General features: G+C 38.6%; 4 protein-coding genes, 1 long non-coding RNA gene and 1 other non-coding gene across 8 annotated transcripts; 2 read left to right on the top strand and 4 right to left on the bottom strand.

Annotated features, from left to right (window-relative positions):
• Positions 1-117: 117 nt before the first annotated feature.
• LOC113693656 (uncharacterized) lies at positions 118-3849 on the bottom strand. 2 transcript variants are annotated; one of them, XM_027212243.2, is made up of 9 exons: positions 3720-3845; positions 3422-3587; positions 3025-3240; positions 2728-2857; positions 2376-2449; positions 2194-2238; positions 1991-2103; positions 1106-1205; positions 118-523 (listed from the first exon to the last, which is right to left on the bottom strand). In XM_027212243.2, exons 1-9 carry the CDS (start codon positions 3771-3773, stop codon positions 429-431), a joined length of 993 nt encoding a protein of 330 aa, XP_027068044.2. In that variant the 5' UTR covers positions 3774-3845; the 3' UTR covers positions 118-428. The 2 variants fall into 2 exon arrangements, with proteins under 2 accessions (XP_027068044.2, XP_027068045.2); XM_027212244.2 differs by lacking the exon at positions 2194-2238 and having other exon boundaries at positions 3720-3849.
• Positions 3655-3727, top strand: TRNAR-CCU (transfer RNA arginine (anticodon CCU)). The gene has a single exon. It is a non-coding gene; the product is annotated as a tRNA-Arg (tRNA).
• Positions 3850-4366: 517 nt separating the features above from the next.
• Positions 4367-10388, bottom strand: LOC113691400 (probable glutamate carboxypeptidase AMP1). Of its 2 annotated transcripts, none has more exons than XM_027209524.2 (10): positions 8998-10388; positions 8000-8242; positions 7172-7324; positions 6997-7065; positions 6572-6659; positions 6350-6433; positions 6104-6192; positions 5632-5745; positions 5381-5515; positions 4367-5030 (listed from the first exon to the last, which is right to left on the bottom strand). In XM_027209524.2, the coding sequence occupies exons 1-10, from the start codon at positions 9955-9957 to the stop codon at positions 4848-4850; spliced, it is 2118 nt and encodes a 705-aa protein (XP_027065325.1). In that variant the 5' UTR covers positions 9958-10388; the 3' UTR covers positions 4367-4847. The 2 variants fall into 2 exon arrangements, with proteins under 2 accessions (XP_027065325.1, XP_027065324.1); XM_027209523.2 differs by having other exon boundaries at positions 4549-5030; positions 5638-5745; positions 8998-10104.
• Positions 10389-13699: 3311 nt separating this feature from the next.
• LOC140008379 (uncharacterized) lies at positions 13700-14296 on the bottom strand. The gene is made up of 2 exons (XR_011815770.1): positions 14157-14296; positions 13700-13908 (listed from the first exon to the last, which is right to left on the bottom strand). It is a non-coding gene; the product is annotated as an uncharacterized lncRNA (long non-coding RNA).
• A 229-nt stretch (positions 14297-14525) lies between these two features.
• Positions 14526-17177, bottom strand: LOC140008378 (uncharacterized). The gene is made up of 2 exons (XM_072052466.1): positions 17045-17177; positions 14526-15518 (listed from the first exon to the last, which is right to left on the bottom strand). The coding sequence occupies exon 2, from the start codon at positions 15505-15507 to the stop codon at positions 14755-14757; it is 753 nt and encodes a 250-aa protein (XP_071908567.1). The 5' UTR covers positions 15508-15518; positions 17045-17177; the 3' UTR covers positions 14526-14754.
• Positions 17178-17613: 436 nt separating this feature from the next.
• On the top strand, positions 17614-21011 carry LOC113693564 (probable E3 ubiquitin-protein ligase BAH1-like). The gene is made up of 6 exons (XM_027212096.2): positions 17614-18105; positions 18782-19026; positions 19156-19404; positions 19507-19644; positions 20526-20584; positions 20665-21011. The coding sequence occupies exons 1-6, from the start codon at positions 17802-17804 to the stop codon at positions 20768-20770; spliced, it is 1101 nt and encodes a 366-aa protein (XP_027067897.2). The 5' UTR covers positions 17614-17801; the 3' UTR covers positions 20771-21011.
• Positions 21012-22036: the final 1025 nt, after the last annotated feature.

Here is a 22036-nt window from a genome sequence, read left to right as displayed (position 1 = left end):
TCACGCAGTCGTGGATTCATTCCAACTCATGGGCACAACACATTCTCATCGAAAGTTTGGTTACTACTTACGCCACGCGTTATTCATTTTTTCAATTCATTTATTAAGAAACTAATCTCAACTCCAAAAAGAATTTTAACATTTTGATTTCCAACTAAAGCAACACCATAAGGGGAAATTTTCTACCGGCAATCAATCAGTTCTTGCATTGCATGTGCCAAGAATTTACATTCCGAGTGGGGAAGGAAATTGGACTACAATGTGTGAACGAGCCTCCACTTATGTTGCGAGAAACCGAGGGAAAGTACCCAAGTCGTAAGACGGAGTAAAGGAAAGAAAGGAGATGAAACTAGTAGCACCCGAAGAACATCATCTGTCGGAGCATTGCAGCCTTTGCGGATCTAAAAGCTTTACTCCACGACTGTGGTCTACAGCACTCTGTAGGTAATCACACCATCAATCGTCTCAACGACTATGCAATTCATTTTTATAAGCAATAGCAAATAAGCTTTTGCTTTATGGCCTGCAACAAAAGAGCAGCCAGTTAGCACAGATGCTGATATGGTCCATCCACGAAAAAAAAAAAAAAGAAAAATCCACGCGCATTCTGTTTCTTTGAAAAAAGGAAAAAAAAAAAAAGTTTATGAAGCTTTGTACGCCAAAGAATTTCCGACTTTAGATCTAGTATAAACTAATTATCCGGGTCCACCTCTCTCTTGTTAGTCTAAAAGATTCACAAAGAGCTCCCCAATTTATGGCACGAAAGATAATCTATATATTTTGCTGTGTCCCATCCTGTGGTGCACGACTCTGAGAAAGGAAAGCAAAAATCTGACGACTAATACCATTCAATAATGCAAAATAGGTCCTATATGCTAAACTAGAGAGAAAAACAGGTGGTCCTATATCAAATGACTCATTTCACTTCTTTATGCAATTTCACCAAGTGAATTGAGGGACACAAAGACGAGTTTGATAACCTTGTAAGAATACAAAAGTCCTGACCATTGCTCTCACTGAAGGAGTCAAAAGCTTTAGTAGCAGTCAATGAGCTGCGAACCACATAGATGAACTAATAAAACCTGACCAATCTAAAGATCCATACCTAATCCTAACAACGAAATCTCATCTTGTTGGATTGTGTCCACCTTCATGCTCCTCTTTGCCAGGGAAGAATTCATCTTCTCGACAGCAACAATAAGATCCTGGCAAAGGTAATATTTCAAAGTTGTACTTAGGAAACAAGAAGAAGACTGGCACCAAAAAAAAAAAAAAGATCCCTGATCGAATATATAATGTCAAATGTTACAATGCAGTCATTTTTAAGCATGAATCAGAAGGTTCTCGGTGATTTTATCTACACCACATCAATTTAACTCTCATTACCGTCCACCGAGGCTAGCAGACTAGGTATATACCACAATCATCTTAACTTTTGAATATACATCCATGAAGAATTGCTCTTGGTTTGAATTGCTCTTGGTTGCGTATTCTTGTTAACAGATTACAGGCTTTCTCTTCCAACTAAAGCTCTTGTTAACCCACTATGTCTTGGCAGCTTAGGTATGAACCTGAGTCATCTAGCTTTGGATTCTATAAGCATGAAGATATGGGTCCTGGTTTTAACGCTTTTTAATGCCCAACCCTTTGCTTAACAGATTACAACCTTACTCTTCCAGCCTTGACAGAGATACAACTCAAGCATGACAAGAAGTTGCAAAAACTTGATTCACCACAAGCTTCAGTTATTTAGTTAAACAGATGATCTGCACAACCGATTTGGTTACCTGAACAGAAACTACATGAATAAAAGTAGAAAGCAGAAAATTAACTTACTAACCACAAATTGAACTATAGGTATACCAAAATCATAGTGGAAATATAACTGCTTACACCTTTATAGTGTATTTATCCTATGTAACTTCAAATAACTGCACAGCCTAATAATTTAGCGAGAGTAGAATCTTTAGCTACAAGCAGAAGAAAGTACCTCCCAGGATGCCAAGCTCTTGATATGTTTAGGGAGGCCTTCATAATCATCTCTTGACGCAACTATCCATGGTTTAGAATCCCTGGACGACGGTAATTCATCTCTCATTTCACCTAGTTAATTACACCCAAAAAAAATCACTCACAAATTTGGATTCAAAAGATAAAACCTTTTTACGATGAAAAAACCAAGCAATCAAGAACCTTCACTTTCTTGAAACATCTTTGCAGTGTGAATGCTATTATTACCTGCCAAAATCCCATCATGTCAATTAACAAGAATACACTTTTCTTAGAATAGACCACTAGAATTAGTACCACACATCTGACGAAGCATATAGATTAAAACCTTCCTTAATCCGATTTTTAAAATCATTTAGTCTGACCTTGATCAGATGCTATGGTAGCAAGACAAACATCGGAAAGTCCAAGATTCTTTAAACTGAGAGTATCATCCAACCTATCAAAACGTTAAGTTCTGCACCAAGGAACCTCAACTGCTTCCTCCAAGTTTATATTCTTCAAGATCAACCAGAAATCTGAATTTTTTTTTTGGTTGGGTTTTTGTTTGTTGGGGGGGGGGGGGGGGGGGTGGTGGGGAGATAATAAAAATAAAAGGAAAGGGGCATAGTAATCTAAGAGTAGTATTAAATTCATTTACTGATTCATTTGAGGGTAGTAATTTGAGAAGTCAACATTCATATTCAACATAAACTAAAACAATAATTAGAAGGATACAAGGGATCATCTTGGAATTTGCTACTAAAATGCAGGATGGTTGTGCTGCTGCTGCTCGTAGGAGGTGATAAAGATAAATCATCGTCGTCGGAATCCTTTTCCTCTTCATCTTGGTCTTCAGCAGTGGCAGCTAATGGTAGAAGCAAAAGAAGTCAAATTATTGGGTAAATTTTCTATATCCCTCAAAATTGGGGAAAAAATTTACATCGAAAAAAAGGTGCTTCCATTCCTATCTGATTTCTGGAGATGTAATCCTATAACATGGAATATAGAATATAAATAACGGCGGCTACCGACCGGATGATGGGATTTGGGTGGCGGAAGTGGAAAAAACGGGGTGCTGTTGGAGGGCAAGGAGGTGAATTTGGTTGTGGTTGTAGACTTGGGTGCAGTGGCCGAGGAGCTCCTCAAACGACACCGTGTCACAGGACATGCACTCCAGCAAGTTGAGGTCGGTGCTGGTGGATGACATTCTCCGGTTTAGAAATTCCATGAACGTAGTCGAAGCCGAGTCTTCCGGCATTTTATTTTCACACCCAAGATGGGGAAAAAAATCAAAACCAAAAGGAAAACACAGAAAATAAGACGATTGGGGAAATTTTTTTGTTCTCTGGTACTACAAAAAGTAAAAGCAAATTACCACATTAAAAAAAAAAAAAAAAAAGGAAATGGAGAGCTTGTGGGGTAAACCAACCAAGGGGGATGGGCCGGCGGTCGGCGGATTGTATGAGGGCGTCGCAGCTGCTTTGGAGGTGGTGGCAGAAACTCGAGATGCTTCCGCAAAACTTGCCGCCGATCCATTTCTCCTCCCTCCCCTCCATTCCAATTTCGTTTTCCGGGAGTTTGGGCGCCCTTTCCCACTTCAAAATAACAGCGCCGAATTATATGAAACGATCTTTAGAAAGTAATCTATAAAACGTCCACAACGCGCCTGTAGCTCAGTGGATAGAGCGTCTGTTTCCTAAGCAGAAAGTCGTAGGTTCGACCCCTACCTGGCGCGGGTTTTCCTCAATCGTTTTCCTTTTCGCCATTTGCTCAAGTGCCATATTGAATTCACATAAAGCTCTTAGCAAATCATAAGTTCCAATCGATAATTGACACCCTATAGATATAAATCATGTCCGACCAGATCCATACATTGAATGCTCTGATTAAACAAACAGGACAAATGATAAAGCTCTTAGCAAATCATAAGTTCCAATCGATAATTGACACCCTATAGATATAAATCATGTCCGACCAGATCCATACATTGAATGCTCTGATTAAACAAACAGGACAAATGAAGAGAACAGCAGTAACCGCAACGGATCTTCTGTGTCACTTTTTATTATATTGTTATTTCTCTTACATAAACATCATATTTTAGTTCTTTTTTGTTTCCTTAAGATCCAATAACTATTAATTCAGTAATACACAAAATTTATCAAACTCAAAAAATCAAAATGCATAAAAAATGAAATTTTTTATAAATTTTCTACTGTATTTTTAAATTTTCTATTATATATTACTTTTTTGAAGCTGTTGTATTTATTTTTTACTGAATTAATAGTTATTAGATTTTAAAAAAACAAAAAAGAACTAAAACATGATATTTATATAGGAGAAATAGCAATATAATAAAAAGTGAGACAGAGAGTAGCACAGAGTGTGGGACAGAAAATCCGTTGCGGACAGTAACCCTACGAAAATTTCTGCCATTTCAACCAACACTCGCAACTTGAGATTACAACAATGCTGGCCTGTTCCACATTCTTAGGACCGTTCCTCAGAGCTACTACATCAAAACTTTGAAGAAGGAAAAGAAAATACTGGTGCCCGTAAATTAATCCCAGACACTTGGAATTGATTGAGCACAATATAGCTTCCAAGGGGGAACCATTTCCAATCCAAAGCAGCCTTTGGTGTACATATATAACTTGCTGCTTCTCTCGACCCTTTGGTTTGGTCAGAACTCACAAACCCGGTACCCAGCAACCACCGCTGTAAAATCGTAAAGGGCCAAGAAGGGGGGCACAGGGACAGAGCATCAACTGGGTAAATTAGGAAGCAGAGAGAGGGGCGGTAGGGGAATTATCCTATATACAAAATCTGGAGCAAAATGTCCTGTTACAACAATTCTAGGTGAGACTGCCTTTAAGCGCGCAAGCTGCCCTTTCAATGGCCCTTGCAACCCTCCAAACCTCATGCTGGATGGCTTCCTGCCTCTCCCCCTTGTTCATCCCCGTGTTTCGAGAAATAGCACCAACTACTCCAGGGAGGAAATTCAGCTCACTTCCACCATCAATCTGAGGCCCATATATCTGCATTGAATAGAAATTAAGTATGACATTCAAGACGCAGAATTCCCTGGACCTACCGGACTGGCTATTCAACGGCCCAACCAATCAGAGCCAAATTGGCCATGAGACTGGGTTTGATCCCCACAAGGGGGAGAAAGAGATGGACTATCCTGCTGGTAGTACCATCACAAGTCAAATATGTAACTTCAGTAATTTACGACAATTTCCTCCTCAAAGTATTAAAAACCAGGCAAAGACACCTAAGGCGGCAAGTCCTCTCCCCGTTAACAGTCTTTTACTTTTGAATATTGCGTGGTAACCATATAACAGAATACGATTTATGATTCAACAAACAGAAAGCAAACGCTTACAAGATGCTTAAACCATCGCAATCCCTGAAGCCCCTCAGCATCCAAGAAGCCTCTTTCAGCAAACATCAGCCGATCATTTAACATCCGCTTCTTTAGCACAGAAAACTCATCCATCCTTTCATCTTCACTCAGTTTCTGTCCAAAAGTAACCCAAATAATCTATCAGAATTAGAGAGAATTACAAAGCCAAATCTGTCCAAGAATGTACAATTTTCTACTTATTAATTCACAGAAAAGAATTTCCGTGTAACCTTTACTTGCTCAGCAATTTCGTCAGCTGCAGCTTTGAAGTCTTGAATGGCCAGAGTAATAGGATTCAATGAGATATCCCCTTCCAAAAAGTTGCTCAATGTGTTTCTATATTCCTGCAGCAAATTTTTTGAAGTGTTTGAATTTAAAAAAATAATAATAATAAATTTTGCGTGTAAACTGTCGGCATGAATCCAGCAGGAGAAGACATCAGGTATAAACCATCAGAACAGCTTGAATCAGAATTCATTTTCTTAAAGATCATCATAGTAACACAAAACATAATTATTCACATTGGGGCTATGAGCATGTACCCATCACTTGACCAAAATTTCCCAGGTTTTGCAGCATGAGGATGAAAACAGTGCATGCTGTTAAAATAAACAAACACTAAAAGCATTTCTGAAACCCTTTGATGAGCACATCTGCCATAACTTTTTTGCACATTACAGAAAGAAAATGAGAAAGAGTTACCTGCAATTGAGCAACATAAGAGAGGTAGTTGAAGGGTAAAATTGGATCATCAGCCAAGCGAAGAGCAAGCAGTCCCCAGACACCACTGACTGCAATATATAGAAGGATAGAAACAGGCAATCTGAATATAGTTCCAGTACAAATCTAACCAGGAGACTTCTATCACAAAATTAACAAAATTATTGAGATACTAAAAACTGGTAAAGATGACAAGCAAACATTGAACCAGAAAAAAAAAATGGCTACCAGCAACATGCCGCTGAAATAGTGGGTCTCCAAAGTTCACCATCCAGTCATACGAGTCAAAAGCAGTATGATAAACAGGAAAATCTGCCAAGTGCTAAAACTGTCATCAGCAAACTAGCACTCAAGAATAAATAACTAGATAGCTCAAAACAAGAGTTCTTATTTGCTTTTATTTCCAAAAGAGCCAAACATGAACTTTACAGAAGCACTAAAGAGATGTACCTCTGCCATAGTATAAATCAATAGAAGGGACCCCTGCATGCTGTAAGAACGGAGCAAAGTCTGAATCAACTCCACTAAGTCTCTGTATCTGCAAATAAACGACAATCTCACTTAAGAGACAGCTACTTTTGGCATCACCGGCATGTAGAAATAAATACAGTACTCCATGGGCAGAATAGTGTAGCAAAGGTTTCAAAACAATGTAAATCATGCAGAATCAAATAAAGATATTTCACCCCATATACAACTTGAAACCTAATAAGTGTAACATATTGTTAAAAGCATTAAAATTCTAGACTTTATACTAATAAATGCATACATTGGGACAAAAGAGAGGATATATCATATCACCAACCAGAAAATTAGAGAATAGCAGAGAAAATATCATATTATCAATAAGAAAAACAAGAATAGCTTGTACTTACATTGATAGCTTTATTGGTGACCTTACATGTTTCAAATATTGATATGTTTTCCGAGTCAGGATCTTTAACCTTCAAAAGATGCAGAAACCTGTCAGTATCAGTGGAAAATAAAATTTTGCTGAAATATTCCAACTGACAAGATAAGCAACTCCTCACAGTTGAGCTCCCTACTTACCTTCTTTGTGACCTCAAAGAGAAGATCATCTAACTGAGGAGTTGCACCAGCAAAGAACCCAGGCCCTTGAACAGCACAATCCACATTAAGGTAAGCTATGGCTTTAGAGCCCAGGCTCACTAAATTCTTTTCCACCCATTCAGTAGACCCTATCTGAAACCATAAATACATAGCCAAATGAGTCATTAATGATAATTGGAAAGAATATCAACATACTTAATTTGATGGTTTCCAAAGTTTGTAACTATCCACAAATATAAAAACTAAGTAATTTCAAAATAGGGAGAGAGAGAGAGGGAGAGAGAGTCTGTGTGCGTGCACTTGCTTGTGTGCATGTGTGTTTGCTGATTCAGCATTATAGTTGTAGGCCATCCAGTACAGAATAAACTACTATGAAGCAGGATTATAGTCTCTTCCTTATTGTGCAATTTTGCAGCAAAAAGCTTTTCAGTAAATAGCTGAATAGACCCAGCATCCAACAAAACATCAGAAAACCTCACGAGCATTCCACCACATATCCCCACTTAGTTCACAGGATAAGTGAAAAAGGACGCAAGATTTTTTTTTTCCTTGTGTGAACACTTTGGGACCGTGTTTTCTACGCATACTACATACTTGCTAAAGAATTTTAAAACATTTGCCTTCAGCTGATAGGATAAGGCTAATCAAGTGCTTTGCCTACAATGTAAATTCCTAATTCCATAGAGACTTTACATAAATGACAATTTTAACTAGTTAAAGCTCAATGGTGCATGTCATAGAATTTTCCTACTATTGACATACACCAATTGTAGAGGCCAGCAAGATTGTAGATAGAATATTACCTACCATACCAAACTCTTCTGCATCCCAACTGCCAAAGACGATGGTTCTTCGAGGACTCCAACCCAGACGCATCAGAAGAGCAAACCGACGGCCAACCTCTAGTAGGGCAGAAGTTCCGCTGTTAGGATCAACAGCTCCATAAGTCCATGCATCTCTATGATTGCCGAGAATTATAAAGCGATCAGGCTCTTCTGATCCTCTGATGACAGCAAAAATATTATGAATTGTTTCCATCTTCTTCTCACCCTGAAAGACAAAAAAAACGTTCAGTAATATTGCTTCTTGCAGCTTTTGCTCCACTGTCAAAGCACTTCTAATGAAGATATAAGTTAAATTTCCAATCCTAATTGATTAATAGCTAGAGATGCCACATTCAGATTAGAAATTTGGTGCAGAGTAACAAGTACAAAGTGCATCTCCTTTTACTTATCAAAATGGTATCCATTTACTTTACCAGTATATAAGATTATTACTCAGCAAGGACTAGTGCAGTATATTGTGCACCAAAATACCAGTTCTTCGAAAGATTCCCAGATGCAGAATTCTTAGATGTTCGCCTTGTAGGGTAGTAGCAAGCTCAGAAACTCTGCGCTAAGTGCTACTAAATGAAATTTGATGACGAGATGACCCAATGATAGTAAAAAAATTACACAGCCCAAAAGTTAAACTAATTAAGTTCAATGAAATTCTGAAGGAGCTATACAAGCTAAAGTATTCCATCAAAAGTCAAACTTCAAGAATCGATTAACCGGATAGAAAACCCAAATCCAGAACGCAAACAAGGAAAGCTATATGCATCCTAACCACCAGAAAAGCAGTCAAACATATCATACAAATTCTAATTTCTATCATCCATCGTCTTTTTTTTTTTTTAAAAAATCCCCATATATCACACACTCAGACAAACAACTACTCAACAAATCAACATTCATACGTCACAACTGGCCATTTACTATCCTACCAAACGAAAATAAAGTAGTATTACCATGCCACCAACTCACCAGATATGTAAAGTTGAGCAAAACGGGGCCTGGCCCAACGCGTCCAATTTTATTACTCTTTAGATTTTCCCTCCACTCTTGGGGCAAGGGTGCCCCCTCCATCGAACTCAATATGATCTCGGCCGTATCAGCCGACACCGGCATCGACGGAATAGCCGGAAACCTTTCGTTCAACTGCGAGTCATTTAACCTCAACCTCTCACCGCCCTGGACCCCAGCCCACCACCCGGGGCTCAATGGGTCCCCCAACCCCTTCATCACAGTCCCTCTTTCCACCCCTGCGAATTTCTCTCCCTCGGTGTACATTAGCACGGCCGCAACCCCGTGCGCTGCCGCCTTCTCCACCACTGCATTTCTCGACAGCCCAGCGCCTCTCCGGACTATTCCAATGCAGCCCTTAAACTGCACCCCGAGCCCCCGCAGCGCAATGTAGTCCTGCTCTCTCCCGTAGTTGAGAAACACGGGTTGACCCAAAGCCGACCCGGAGGGAGAGTAGGCATGGTAAGCCTTCACGACGCCGGAGAATCCGGGTTCGGACAAAGGAAGGTCAAGGGAGGAGCCGTTGCTAAAGTGGGCAGTAAGAGAGGAGAAAGAAGGGTAGGAGAGAAGGACGGTGTGGTTAGAGACGTGGGTTTCGAGCCCGAGAGCTTCGAAATGGGACTTGACGTAAAGGGTTGTCTGGAGAGAGGGAGGTGTGCCGGCGAGGTGGGGTTGGAGGGTGAGGTGGCGGAGGTAGGTGGCGAGGGTGTAGTTACTGGCAGAAGAAAGGAAGATGTTCTGGTAGTGAAGGGAATGAGGCCTGTCGTTCTGGTGAAGTTTGTTTGAGGGGGTGGCGGTGGTGGTGGGGCGGTGGAGGGTGGTGTAGAGAGTGAGGAGGAGGAAGAAGGCAAGAATAAATAGAAAGGAGAAGGATGATATGGAAGGGAAAACCATTTTGGTAATGTTGTTTTTATGAAGCATTATGATTTGTGGGAAAATACAATAGTACTAAAAACTACAAGTAGCAAGTGAAAAAGGAGGAGGCGGCGGCGGCGGTGGTGGAAATGGTGGAATCGTTGTGGGGATTCAAGAAAGAAGAAGGAAGGCTTTTAAGTCGGTTGTCTCAAGTTCATCTTCTTTGCTGCACTCTCTGCAAACATTTGTCAGCTGGCATGTGCAGTGTGTATAGAAAGCAGCAGTGTGTGTGTGTGTGTGTGATTATGGAAGATAATTAAGGACTCCCACATACACACTACCGCTACTAATTGCTTTTGTATGTATTGATGAAAGAAGTTACACTCGATTTTAATTCAATAGTACTCGTGCAAAATAAAATACGCTACCAGCTTTTGTTAAAGAATCGTAGATTAAAATTTTCTAGTGGCTGCTAAAGTCACAAGAAAAATTTGATTAAAGTGGCATGTGTAAATAAATTATACTTATAGACCAAGCTGCTCAGAAATTGCGTTGCAAAAGCCTTTAGGTTTAAGCTGCCCTCCTCCACGAGCCATTGACAATCAAAGCAATGCCTAACACGCGATAATTAATTTGCTGAAGATAATCATACAAATCTAAAATCATGTTGCGTTCAACTGTTCATCATCGGCCTGATCCGACCCGCTAACATCCTGATTTACTACGCTTTGTTTTTAAAAATTTTATTTTTAATAGTCCTACTTTTATGCACAGCAGCGGTTTGACTGTGCTTGGATAAAATATTATTATTTAAGAAAATTAATGTAACACTTTTTGTGATATAAAGTATACGTGACGATCAAAAGATAATTAAAAATATGGATTGAAAAATATGTTTATGATAAAAGTAAAATATATTATTATTCAATTTGCAACTGTCCAATAGAGTTTTTTTTCGTTACCTCGCTACAATTATTAGTTACGTTTTTTTGACGGGTACAACAAAAACCCGACTAAACTAAAAGGCTAACTTGACACCTCCTTCGAATATTTTTCACAATAGGTGAAATTTGAAATCCCTAACCTATAACTCTGAAGAAGAGATTTAATCCCCTTTTTTGTGATCACTGAGTTAAAGCTGCTAGATTAACTATTAGTTATGTAGCAGTAGTAGTTTTTGGTGTCAAGTCCTGATCTTTTTTTTTTTAAAAAAAGAGTTAAGAGAAATTGTCCGAATCACATCATTTAATATGAGATCAAAATCGCGTATGAAATTTTACCAAAATTAAAAGGACTAGTAGTATTATCCAAAGAGGAAGAAATTTACCTAATTTAGTAGACTCAAACATCGTACTACTGCAAAGTTCTTAGCAAAAAGAAAAGCTCTCAAGTTAAAGAGGGATGGGGAGAGAAGAGATGAGACGGATGCATGATGCATGATGCATGCTGCTGTTGTAGCATGTACGGTCCAGGCCGAGTTCATGCATGGAACGATAAAAACATCCATTATCAACATCAACATCAGCATGAACACGGAATGGACTCTGCTTTTCTCAGAAGCGGTGACTTTTTTTTTAATATATATATATATATTAAAAAAATTCAACTCCTATCATCACCGCAACATCTTAGCTTCCCAATATCTTAGCTTCACATTTTTCACCTTTTTTTTTTTAGCTAGTTACAAGAATTGTTGCTTTAATTCTTGAAACACATGCATGTACATTTTATAACACCATGCTATATATTTTCAGTTATTTTCTCGACTCAGATAAGAACAATGTTTATTTATGTCACTGAATTTATTGAAACAAAATTATAATAAATTGTCAATTAATACGACTCTATATCAACAGTAAAGTTCGAAAACACAGTCCTCGGAAAAAAAAAAAAAATTACCTGTGTGTAGGGGTGCAAACAAGTCGAGTCGAGTCGAGCTGGTAATTTTCAAGCTCGAGTTCGACTCGATTCGAGCCGAGCTCGAGCTCGAGTTCGAGCTCGAAAAAAATAAAAAATAATTATTTTATTTTTAAAAAAATAAATAAAATAATATTTTTTCTTAATAAATAATAAAATATTAAGGATATTTATGTAATTTTACTATTAAAAATAAAAATAAAAAAAAAATATATATATATGTACTCGAGCTAACGAGCTTAATGTTTTGAACTCGAGCTCGATTCGAGCCGCTCGCGAGCCGCTCGATTCGTTTGCACCTCTGCCTCTACCTGTGTGTTTGTGAAACTTGTGCTGGCCTAAGAAGCGATTGACTGTAGTTTGTAGTGGTGGCGGCGTGGCTAGTTTCAGGTGCTTCCAGGAAGTGCAGAGAGTGTACCGTGTACGTCCTGTCGGGTCAATTGCCAATTTACCCTCTCTGATTTTACCAATTCCAAACAGCTTCGGAGGCCCACAACTTTAATGGGCCATTTCTGGCGCAGCTTGCATTCCCATGGAGAATTGTCGAGTTACTGTGGCCCATCGTTCTATATTACCCATTTTTTTTAATGAAAAAAAAGTAAATAGATAAATTGTTACACACCCATTAACAGAAACAAAAAAAAAAAAAAAAAAACAGAGCTTCCCATTTTATTTAGAGTATGTGTATCAAATAATCCTTTCTAAATATCTCAACCTTTTTTTTTGGGTCAAAATGTCACTTTGTAAATATCTCAACTTTTATTTGAGGGAGGATATTAATATCTCTCTCTTATGGAAGCCAAGTGCCACTTTCTTCTTCCTTTTCTTTCCCCATTATTAAAGTAACTGTGTTTAGATAGGAGATAAATTTTTTTTTAAAAAATACTGTAATACTTTTTTTTTCTGATGTGATGCATGCGAGATAAAATGATGATTAAAAATATTTAAAAGTGATTGAAAAATATATTTATGATGTAACAATTTTTTTTTTTTACAAATAGTAAATCGCCCAAACGCATCCTACAAGTAAATGTTTTGACGGCAAGTAGTCTTTGCATTCTAAAAATATCCCCCATCATTCTAAAAACATTTTATTAAGCGTAGAAAGCTGAAGTGTTCATCCCCCCCCCCCCCCCCCCCCCCCCCCCCCAAAAAAAGAAAGTGTCAAAATAAGAATTATTTTGGAGTGCAAATAATATATATCACATCATTTGACAGTCAGCGCTTAGCACTTTTTTTTTGGTATTAGTAGTAGGCAGTAGTAGTTGCTGCAAAGACAAATTTTGGGTTGGCCCCGCTCTGGATTGCGTTGCTTGCAATGTGTCAAGCACGGAATCGACTGCCACTACAAATGTTCATTGCAGCCAGTTAGTCCTCATTGCTGGCTGTTTCTCATTAAATTAAATAACACCTAAGGCTGAGAGGATAATGGATGAAGATTTAGGCATAAAAGTTTGGAAAAACAGAAGGGTACTTGGCAGAAATAGTTTGGGGGGACAAAACTACTACTATCTTTTACACAGAAATTAAAATTAAAAAAAAAAAAAAAAAAAGCAAGCAGGAGGATTTAAAAGCGTCTTCTTTTTTAATTTAAAAAAAAGAGTAATAATAGAATCAAGTTATGCCAAGGCAGGACAAGAACATACTTTGGTTCCTAGTGCCACTTTGGAGTGATCATTAAGAAAAGAAAGGAAGGAAAGAAGGAAAGAAAAAGACCGGATGTATCAATATGGCTGGCGCTGCTGGTCTTGGAAATGAATTTAATTTCATATTGGAACGATCCACGGAATACCGGATGAGTGGCTCTGAGCGCACCGTAAAAGGGGATTTGCCAGGGCTTTGTCCAGGAAAGAGACTTGAAGCTTATTGTATTGGCACAAAGGCCGAAAAAGACTCGAAACTTTTCCTTGATTTTTATTCATCTGCTATGGGATGCAACCATTTGTGTCAAAAGCAACGAGAATCAATCCAATCTCACCTTTGCATAATTGCATTTTCGTGCCAAAAAGCATCCCAAAATCACTATCAATCGAGCGTGGGTGTTGATGCTCGGTGAGTGGGAAAAGCATTACCCACGAGCTTCCAACCGGGGGCATTCACCTGAAAAAGATAACCTCCAAATTACACAATCATGAAAGATGCTTTTCCTCGCGAAATATTTGGAAAGATTCTGATGTAAGGCATGCATAATGTATCTATCCATCCCAAAAAAACTAGAGCCGTCTGAGTACCATGCTCATCAATTACCATATTGAAGGGGAGACCAATCCCACAAAAGCACCTTACCATCGACGACTTTGCCAATTTTGCATTAGGAAAAGTGGGAAATGAGCTGCCAATCAACCTACCATTGTTGGACCTGCAAGAATTGGCTAGTAGCTAGTTCTTATTTCCAATCCTCTCTAACAACGGCATGTAAGCCGATTTAGCAGGCCAGACCGATGATGGTTGGGTCCTCCTCCTCAATCGACCAAAATAACCAAGCATCATCATAATCGGCATCCTAATGAATTCAAGGAGTTAAACATTAGTTCTCTTAATAAGACGTAACACTATCATAAAGCTGAGGACTCTTATCACCAGAGTGAATGAGGAGACGCGTTGTTTTACAAAATAAAAAAGGGTTTCATCAAACACATCTAACTCTTGACTCCATTTTGGACGGGGGAGGGGGTGCTTCTATTCATTCTCTTTCCCTTTTCGATGTACACTTCTACTAAATCAAATCAACAATCTATTAGATATAAACTTTATCTGCGGCACAAGTAATGAAGAGGCAAAATTCTTGATGCCAATCTACAAGTATGTACAGACAGAGTAGTAATCCCAATCTGTTTCAGTTTAGGTCTTTTGATGCTTCACATACTGCATCTGCAAGCAGTCTTGTAATCCTATCAGGTGAGTTTCATTTCCCAGTTTTATAGTCAACTACGTAATGAATAGATATCAAAACCGCTCAAAACAATACGGTTGGCAGAGGCAGTCAATCGCATGCATCAGCTTTCTCCGGGGACCAACAGCATCTGCACCCATATCCTTCAGCTTCTTCATCGTCAGATTTGCCAACTGGAATTTACTCACATTCTTCTGCCGAAAAATTTTTACAAAACGTTCAAGGCCCAATGAGACCAACCAACTGCTTAAACCGCCAGCCCTTTGAAGCTTTTTCTCGATATTTATAGTCCTCATTCTTCTGTTCAGCAATGGCTTTCTGTCACCAAATATCAATGCTGGTTTCCTCACTTTCGTAGCACTGAACAAACCAACTGACTTCTGATCTCTGATATTGCTAATTTGTGGATTATCATAAGATATAGAACGTCTAGGATTAGATAGCTTTGGGAACAACAGGGTGGGTCGAGGAGGATGAGCCATTTTAGCAGTTGGAATAGCAGTATCAGGAGCCAGTGACCAGGATTTCTCTCTTTGAGAAACTGAATGCTTCTGGGAGTACGTCTTGTCTGAACACTCTGACTGGGCATTAATAGTGTTTCTCAGGCTCGCTTGTGGTTGGCTTTCTTCTGCATTAGGCACTGTAAACTGCTGAGTCGCTGGCAATGGTGGGATCAAAATGGTGATTCTTTGTTTCTTGACAACCATCCAACCATCTGCACTTGCAAAGTCCACTTCTCGAGCAGCTGGCCTCTTTTTCTTCCTTGCAGGCGCAGAAACAAGCTGGTGCTGTTTCTGCTGTGCCATTGGAAGCACACCTATCCAATACTCAGACAGATAACAATGAGTATGATCTTTAAAATGATTGTAGAAACTTTGCAACTCTGATTTTCTTTCGAATAGGTTATAGCTGGGATTTTATTTCTAAGTGGTCGATCTACTAATTAGTTGAGGACAAACATCAATGTCAAAAGACCACTCCACATACGATAGTTCCAAATTTGTTTAAAAATTCACATTCCTGCAATACATATTCCAAAATCTGACCAAGTTCTGCAAAACATGCAAGCTCAAAAAGGGGGGGGGGGGTGGTGTTGGTGGAAGAGGAAAACAGGAAGAAACGGATAAAGAGATTAAATTCTAAGAAAGAAACAACCCATTATAATATTGAAACCAAGCTATAAAGCAAAGTCTGTAATTAAGCTAATGAGACATTATTCAGTTAGCAAAGGATTCAATGTAGATGAGTTCATCTATTCTCTTTTCATTCCTTGAACTCCATATATATTGTGGAGATTACCTTCTCTTATCTACGTAAGGCACATCTTGACATGTTTCCAAGGTTTCTTATGCCCATTGAGTAGCATCTAATGTTCATTACCCTAACTTAAAACATAACAGAGAAGAGAATAAAAAAAAAAAAAAAAAATCATACTGCAGTCGCCATTTTTACTTCGACTCCGAGATTAGTGGCTCATGTTATCCTAACATGCTTTCCACTCTAAGTCCAAAAACGTATGCAGACAGGAAAAGGAAAAGTGATCCAATTGGTGGCTCAACATTCTTGTCCTCTCATAACTAGAGAGGATTAGAGACCCCCACTTCAGTTAGCTTAGCATTTGAGCCAAAAATGTGTGTATACATAGTAAAGCAGTGGCAAATTCTGTGTGAGATTCCCAACTAACCGTCAATCTAAGATTTGTAAAAGGTAACTAAGCAACTTGAAATCAAGGATTCACAAATAGTGACGTTTCATTATATAGTGGTATTTTAATGTGCTTATTATCTGGGTGAAAGTTAAAAAAGGTTTGGCATTTGATATCATTTTGGAGATAAATTCAACGAGTCTAAGCAATAACCGTCAATCTAAACAACAAAGTAAACTTTCCAGCCACAAAGATGGCACCCGGGAAACCAAGTTTAGGTCTAAAGCCCAGCTCTTCTATGTCTTTCCCCTGACTATGTTCGTCTTCGTTCCCCCTAGAATCGAAATTTCTCATCACAATACCAAAGCCCAGAATCCTAGATGGAGATAACGTTGACATTATTATCTATCATAGCATGTTGAATTCACGTGTGAATAGAATTAGCCGTTGAATTACTCGAGAAGGTTAAATCAAAAGCAACCCATTAAAAATCTTTAATAAATTCAGACCAGTGTCATATTTATCAAGTCTGCGACCCAGTTTTGAGGCTGAGCGGTCAGTGGCTATTTTGCGACCTGACCACATCTACCAGCAATGATAAGGTATTGGGGCGAGTAGAAGTAGCCAGCTAATTCATGCATATCAATTATCAAACAGAGGGAAGCTGAGCAATAAAAAAATTATTATTATTATTTTACCTTTGCGGAATTTTATCGCCGGAATCAGCCTTCCTGAGAATCTGTTTCGGGTAGAAAGATCTCCGGAGAAACAGAAGAGGAAGAGGGGGGTGGTAACTGTTAAGCCAGCATTTTTAATCAGCAGCCAACCCAACCAAAAAAAAGTAAAGAGCAGAAAAAAAAAAAAAAAAAAAAAAAAAGGGGTATGTTTGACTCGCTTTCGCAATTCGTTTGACTCTAGTCTGGGTCGGATTCATACCCAAATGTGACTATTTTCATCGTCCTTCAATCCTTCCTACCAACCGAGTGCCGTTTCCGTGTTTTTCCTTTGACATGGGCTACGGCCCATCAATTGAGACTCTGGCCTGCCCGGATTCCAATTGTTTTTTCAACATCGTGCATGGACTTGAGCCCAAGGTTAGCTAACAGCTGCGAGTGAATTTGAAGTACACGTGTAATTCATGCAACCTCGCAGCCGGAAAAAGCGGCGGCTCCGTTCACATCCAATCGACCTCGTCCGGTTTCTTCTCGTCATCCCCTGCGTCTGCGTCTGCATCTGCCTTCTGCCTGCTTCTACTCCTCACATATTCAAACTCAATTACTTACTCCTCTGCGTGTTGTTCCATTCCAAAACAAAAGGAGTGACTGAAACAAACATTACAGGGTAAGGGTTGGGAGAAAAGAAATAACCAACAAAGGCAGCTGCAGCAGCTAATTTGGTGGTTATTTCTTCTCTCTCGAATGTGGGTTTTCTTGGGGCTGATTGAGGGCAAAAGAAATGAAGTTTGGGGAGACGTTTATGGAGTATCTAAATGGAGATCAAGAGAGGCACTTGGATAAATGCTCCCACGTTGAGTACAAAAGGCTCAAAAAGGTCCTCAAAAGCTGTCGGACTAGTAGATCATCCCCATCATTATCATCCTTAGACACCGAAGAAGAACAAGACCAACAAAAGCAGCATCTTCGTCATCATCCTCCTGCGGGCCACCATGGGGATACTGATCATCCTGCAAGCCCTGCGGATACTTCCTCTATTACTACTACCTCGTCATCTCCATTTTGCCAGTGTCAATCCTGCCCATGTATGCATTTCACTTTTCTCAATCATCCCTTCTTCCTAGTCCCCCCTTTTTATTCTTTCTTTTTTTTTTTAAGAAGAAGATGAACAATTTAAGGTCAGAGGGGAAAAAAAAGCCTTATTCATACATATCTGTTCCGTTCTTATGCACGTTTAGGTGCACATCCATTAAATACAAAATTGGTAGAATTTTTTTGGCTGAGATATGCAGTTCGTGATTGCTATACTACTATGTTGTTGTCGTAACTGAATATAGGATTCAGTACTATTTGGTTTCTAGGCTAGCTAGCTGCCCCGTGTTTTAAAAATGGTTGTAATTGGTGACTTATTTTCTGCATTAGCATTGAAGTGCAAAATTATCTCTCTGGTATGTGCAAATGTCTCATGAATCCGACTACTTTTATGTATGTTAGTGCAGATTGGACTATGTTACCAGCATTTTTTGATGCCATAACAGTTCAGTTTGTTATTATTTTTTAAAAAAAAAAACTCACTGTCGTGGACATACTATACATATTTAAGCTTATGAGTTTCGACAAGTCTCATGCTGTTCCCACTGTCTATTCAGATATCTTTACCTTTGCCCCGTGATGTGTTGTTACTTCTTCATAGGCACCATTTCTTGTAGCCAATCTTTCATTTAGCAAAATACTAATTATTGTGCTCTGAAAATATTCTAGTGTGTGATCAGATTTTCTTCTCCGAGTTAATGAAGGAGGCATCTGAAGTAGCAGGCTTCTTCAGTTCCAGAGTGAGGCGCCTTCTCCATCTTCATATTGCTTCTGGAATGCAAAGATATGTTGTTCGTTTGCGCCACTTTTTTAAGCATGATGAGCAAGTCATGGTGCAAGAGGGTCGGATGCTAATTGAATACGTCACTATGAATGCTCTTGCTATCCGGAAGCTCCTTAAGAAATATGACAAAGTAATCATGAATTGGTTCTGCATCCATCAATGTTCATGTCAATCCAGTTTACTTCTGTTGTACTAGGTTCAATGTTATACTTCTCTATCACAATTCACTTTCTCATTTTTATTTGGTATCCCCTCACAGGTACACAGGTCTGCAAATGGCATGAGATTTAAATCTAAGATGAGGACTGAACATATAGAGATTCTGCGGTCACCATGGTTAATTGAACTGGGGGCTTTCTATATGAATTTCACAGGTTCAAATGGTGGAAGTCCCAATGACCTTTTCAGCCGAGTCTCTTATGAACTGAGTACTGCAGAGGCAACGATGACATTGCAGCTGTCAGATCTGTTGAAGTTAGAGTACAATCTGACTTGTCCCATTTGCTTGGTGAGAATCTTCACTCGATTGCAATCTAGAAGAAGATTCTATAAAGTTTATGTTTCTTAGCTGGGTTGAGGTGCTAATACTCGACGTACTTCTATCACTCAGGAAATTGTTTTCAATCCATACGCTTTGAGTTGTGGGCATCTTTTCTGCAAATTGTGTGCGTGCACTGCAGCTTCTGTGATGATATTCCAAGGTCCCAAGGCTGCACGTCCTGATTCAAAATGTCCAGTCTGCAGGGAGGTTAGTGTAAATTGATTTGTTATAGCCTTGAAACCTACCATCATTGCTCACTTCTTAAGTTCGTAAGAAATGTGGGATAAATATGGATATGGGAACATCTGCTTCCCTATTGTGTAAATGGAGGTCCGTATCTATCTATCTTTGGTTGTCCAAACAAAACCATTTTGGACAATGTGAATTCATGTCCAAGCAGACGGTGCAACTGTGATGTCGATCAAAATGATTACAGCGTTTTGCACATCTTCATTTAGTAAGCATGTATAGCTACATAAGCATCTACACGTAATTCATCTATATTATTAAGAGTGTGTTTAACCTTATGATGCATAGAAGAATAAATTAGACAAAGTCTAAAACTCCTAATTGACATTTTGGGGATTGCTCGGCGGCCTCTATACTAGAGTTTTCCATATTTGAGGTGATATGGTACAAAAACTTTTCTGTTGTGTTTTTTTTTTTTTTTTTTTTCTTTTCTGGGAGAATTCTCAAACATTACGATAGGTCTTTACCTTCAAAACTATTTGAGGCAAGAACCTAAACATTAAAAGTCTCACGAACTCCCCGCATATGCTGTTTGCCATGTCAATGTTGCTAGGACAAGTTCTTCTGGTAGCCCAGTTATTGTGAAATCTTCCTATAGGGCCATAAAAAAACGCCATGGTCAGCCTTGTTGCTTGATTGTATCCTTCAGCTTTCTCATTGAAATCGACTGTTGTTCTCTGTCATGGTCAGCCTTGTTGCTTGATTGTATCCTTCAGCTTTCTCATTGAAATCGACTGTTGTTCTCTGTTATCTTAGCCTCGACAGTTGTATCACAAGTATTGTCATTGGTTCCATTCAATGTGATCCTGATCCCCTGAAAAAACAAAATTTTGTTGCAGGTTGGGGTTTATTCTAATTCAATACACATGCTAGAATTAGATTTGCTCCTGAAGAAAAGGTAAATAAATTTTGCTTTGAGACTGCTTTCTTGGAATAAAAACCATACAACGGATTGTAATATGCATATAGCATTTTCAGATGCAAGGAACACTGGAAGGAGAGGCTGAGTGCTGAACGTGCTGAGATGGTGAAGCAATCTAAGGATTACTGGGATATGCAAACCAAATTTATGGTAGGATTTTGAGAAGATCATCGAGTTTTAGAGTGGGGTGATATGTATGTTTGATTAGACCCTGAAGTGTAAACATGCATTTGTGGAGGATTGGTGACGCTTTTGACGAACTAGGAAGCCTGGATATGAAAAATTATGCAAGTTTTTTTCTTTTCCAGAAATTGTAACATTTCAAGTTTACTTCTTTTTTCAACTGGTCGGAGGAAGAAAATCATTGCATTGAAATGCATAGTACGATAAATTACTTCCATAAGTTTGGCATTCCTTTCCACTACTACATTGACAGCTCTTAGATCGGATAAAAGAAGAAGAACCCCCAAAAATCAAATTTGTCCTCACCCAAAATAACAGTCATTGATAATGGGTCCGGTAATTGACACACACCGAACTGATAAAATTCGCGTCTATTTTTTTTCTTCTCACGTCTTTCCATTTGTAGCTGACACATACTGTGACAGGAGTAAAAAGGTTAAAAGGTCTGTTTTTTCTTTTTTTTTTTGGGTCAACATAGGGGTATTTGGATAATGCAATGCACCATGTGGTACCTATGCTGGGATCGAAACGGTCATCTCTGGATAAAGATCCAAAAAGTCAACCGATGAACTATCCGTTTTTTCTAAAAGTTAGGATCTAAATAGAAATGTAGTATCTAATTTAACCTATATTCATTTTTGTCAAAAAAAATGGGTAACATTTGACTTTCTTGTACAAGAAAAAGGATTGCATGTTGAATTTGTAAGGGATGATGCAAAATTAAAATGAAAATTTCATTTTGCAAGTAGAATGGATGTTTTGAAATATTTTTCCAAACCAAACCAAATCCTTACTATACTAAAAGTGCCAGTTGGAGTTGCTACAGTGCTCATGGGCCGGTTATCCGGTAATTTTGAGCAACTTCAGTGGCATTTCATAGGCAGATAGACTGGTTATGCTGTAAATTTCGACAATTCCAGTGGCATTTCATAGGCATTTGTTTGGGCTTGCCCTCTTGCTCCTGAGTTCAGACGCTAGAATTCTTTCCCCTCTCCCTCCAGTGGCATTTTTTAGGAAGCATATATGTGTCATATATAAAACTTGATACCCTTTACGGTGTTGCATTGTTAGTTCTTTCTTCTTTTTATTTTTTATTTTTTTTGCCTTTATTATAAAGGATAAAATGGATTTATTCTGTAACAAAATAATAAAACAACAATTTTACCATAATTTCGAATCTTCCCATATTTTTACGTTCAATTTCTTCATGTTTATCTACTATATTTGACACACATTTCTTCAATT

This window comes from Coffea arabica, chromosome 6c, assembly GCF_036785885.1.
Source record: "Coffea arabica cultivar ET-39 chromosome 6c, Coffea Arabica ET-39 HiFi, whole genome shotgun sequence".
In the NCBI taxonomy this organism is placed as follows: Eukaryota; Viridiplantae; Streptophyta; class Magnoliopsida; order Gentianales; family Rubiaceae; genus Coffea; species Coffea arabica.
This window is presented reverse-complemented; position numbering and strand designations above follow the sequence as displayed.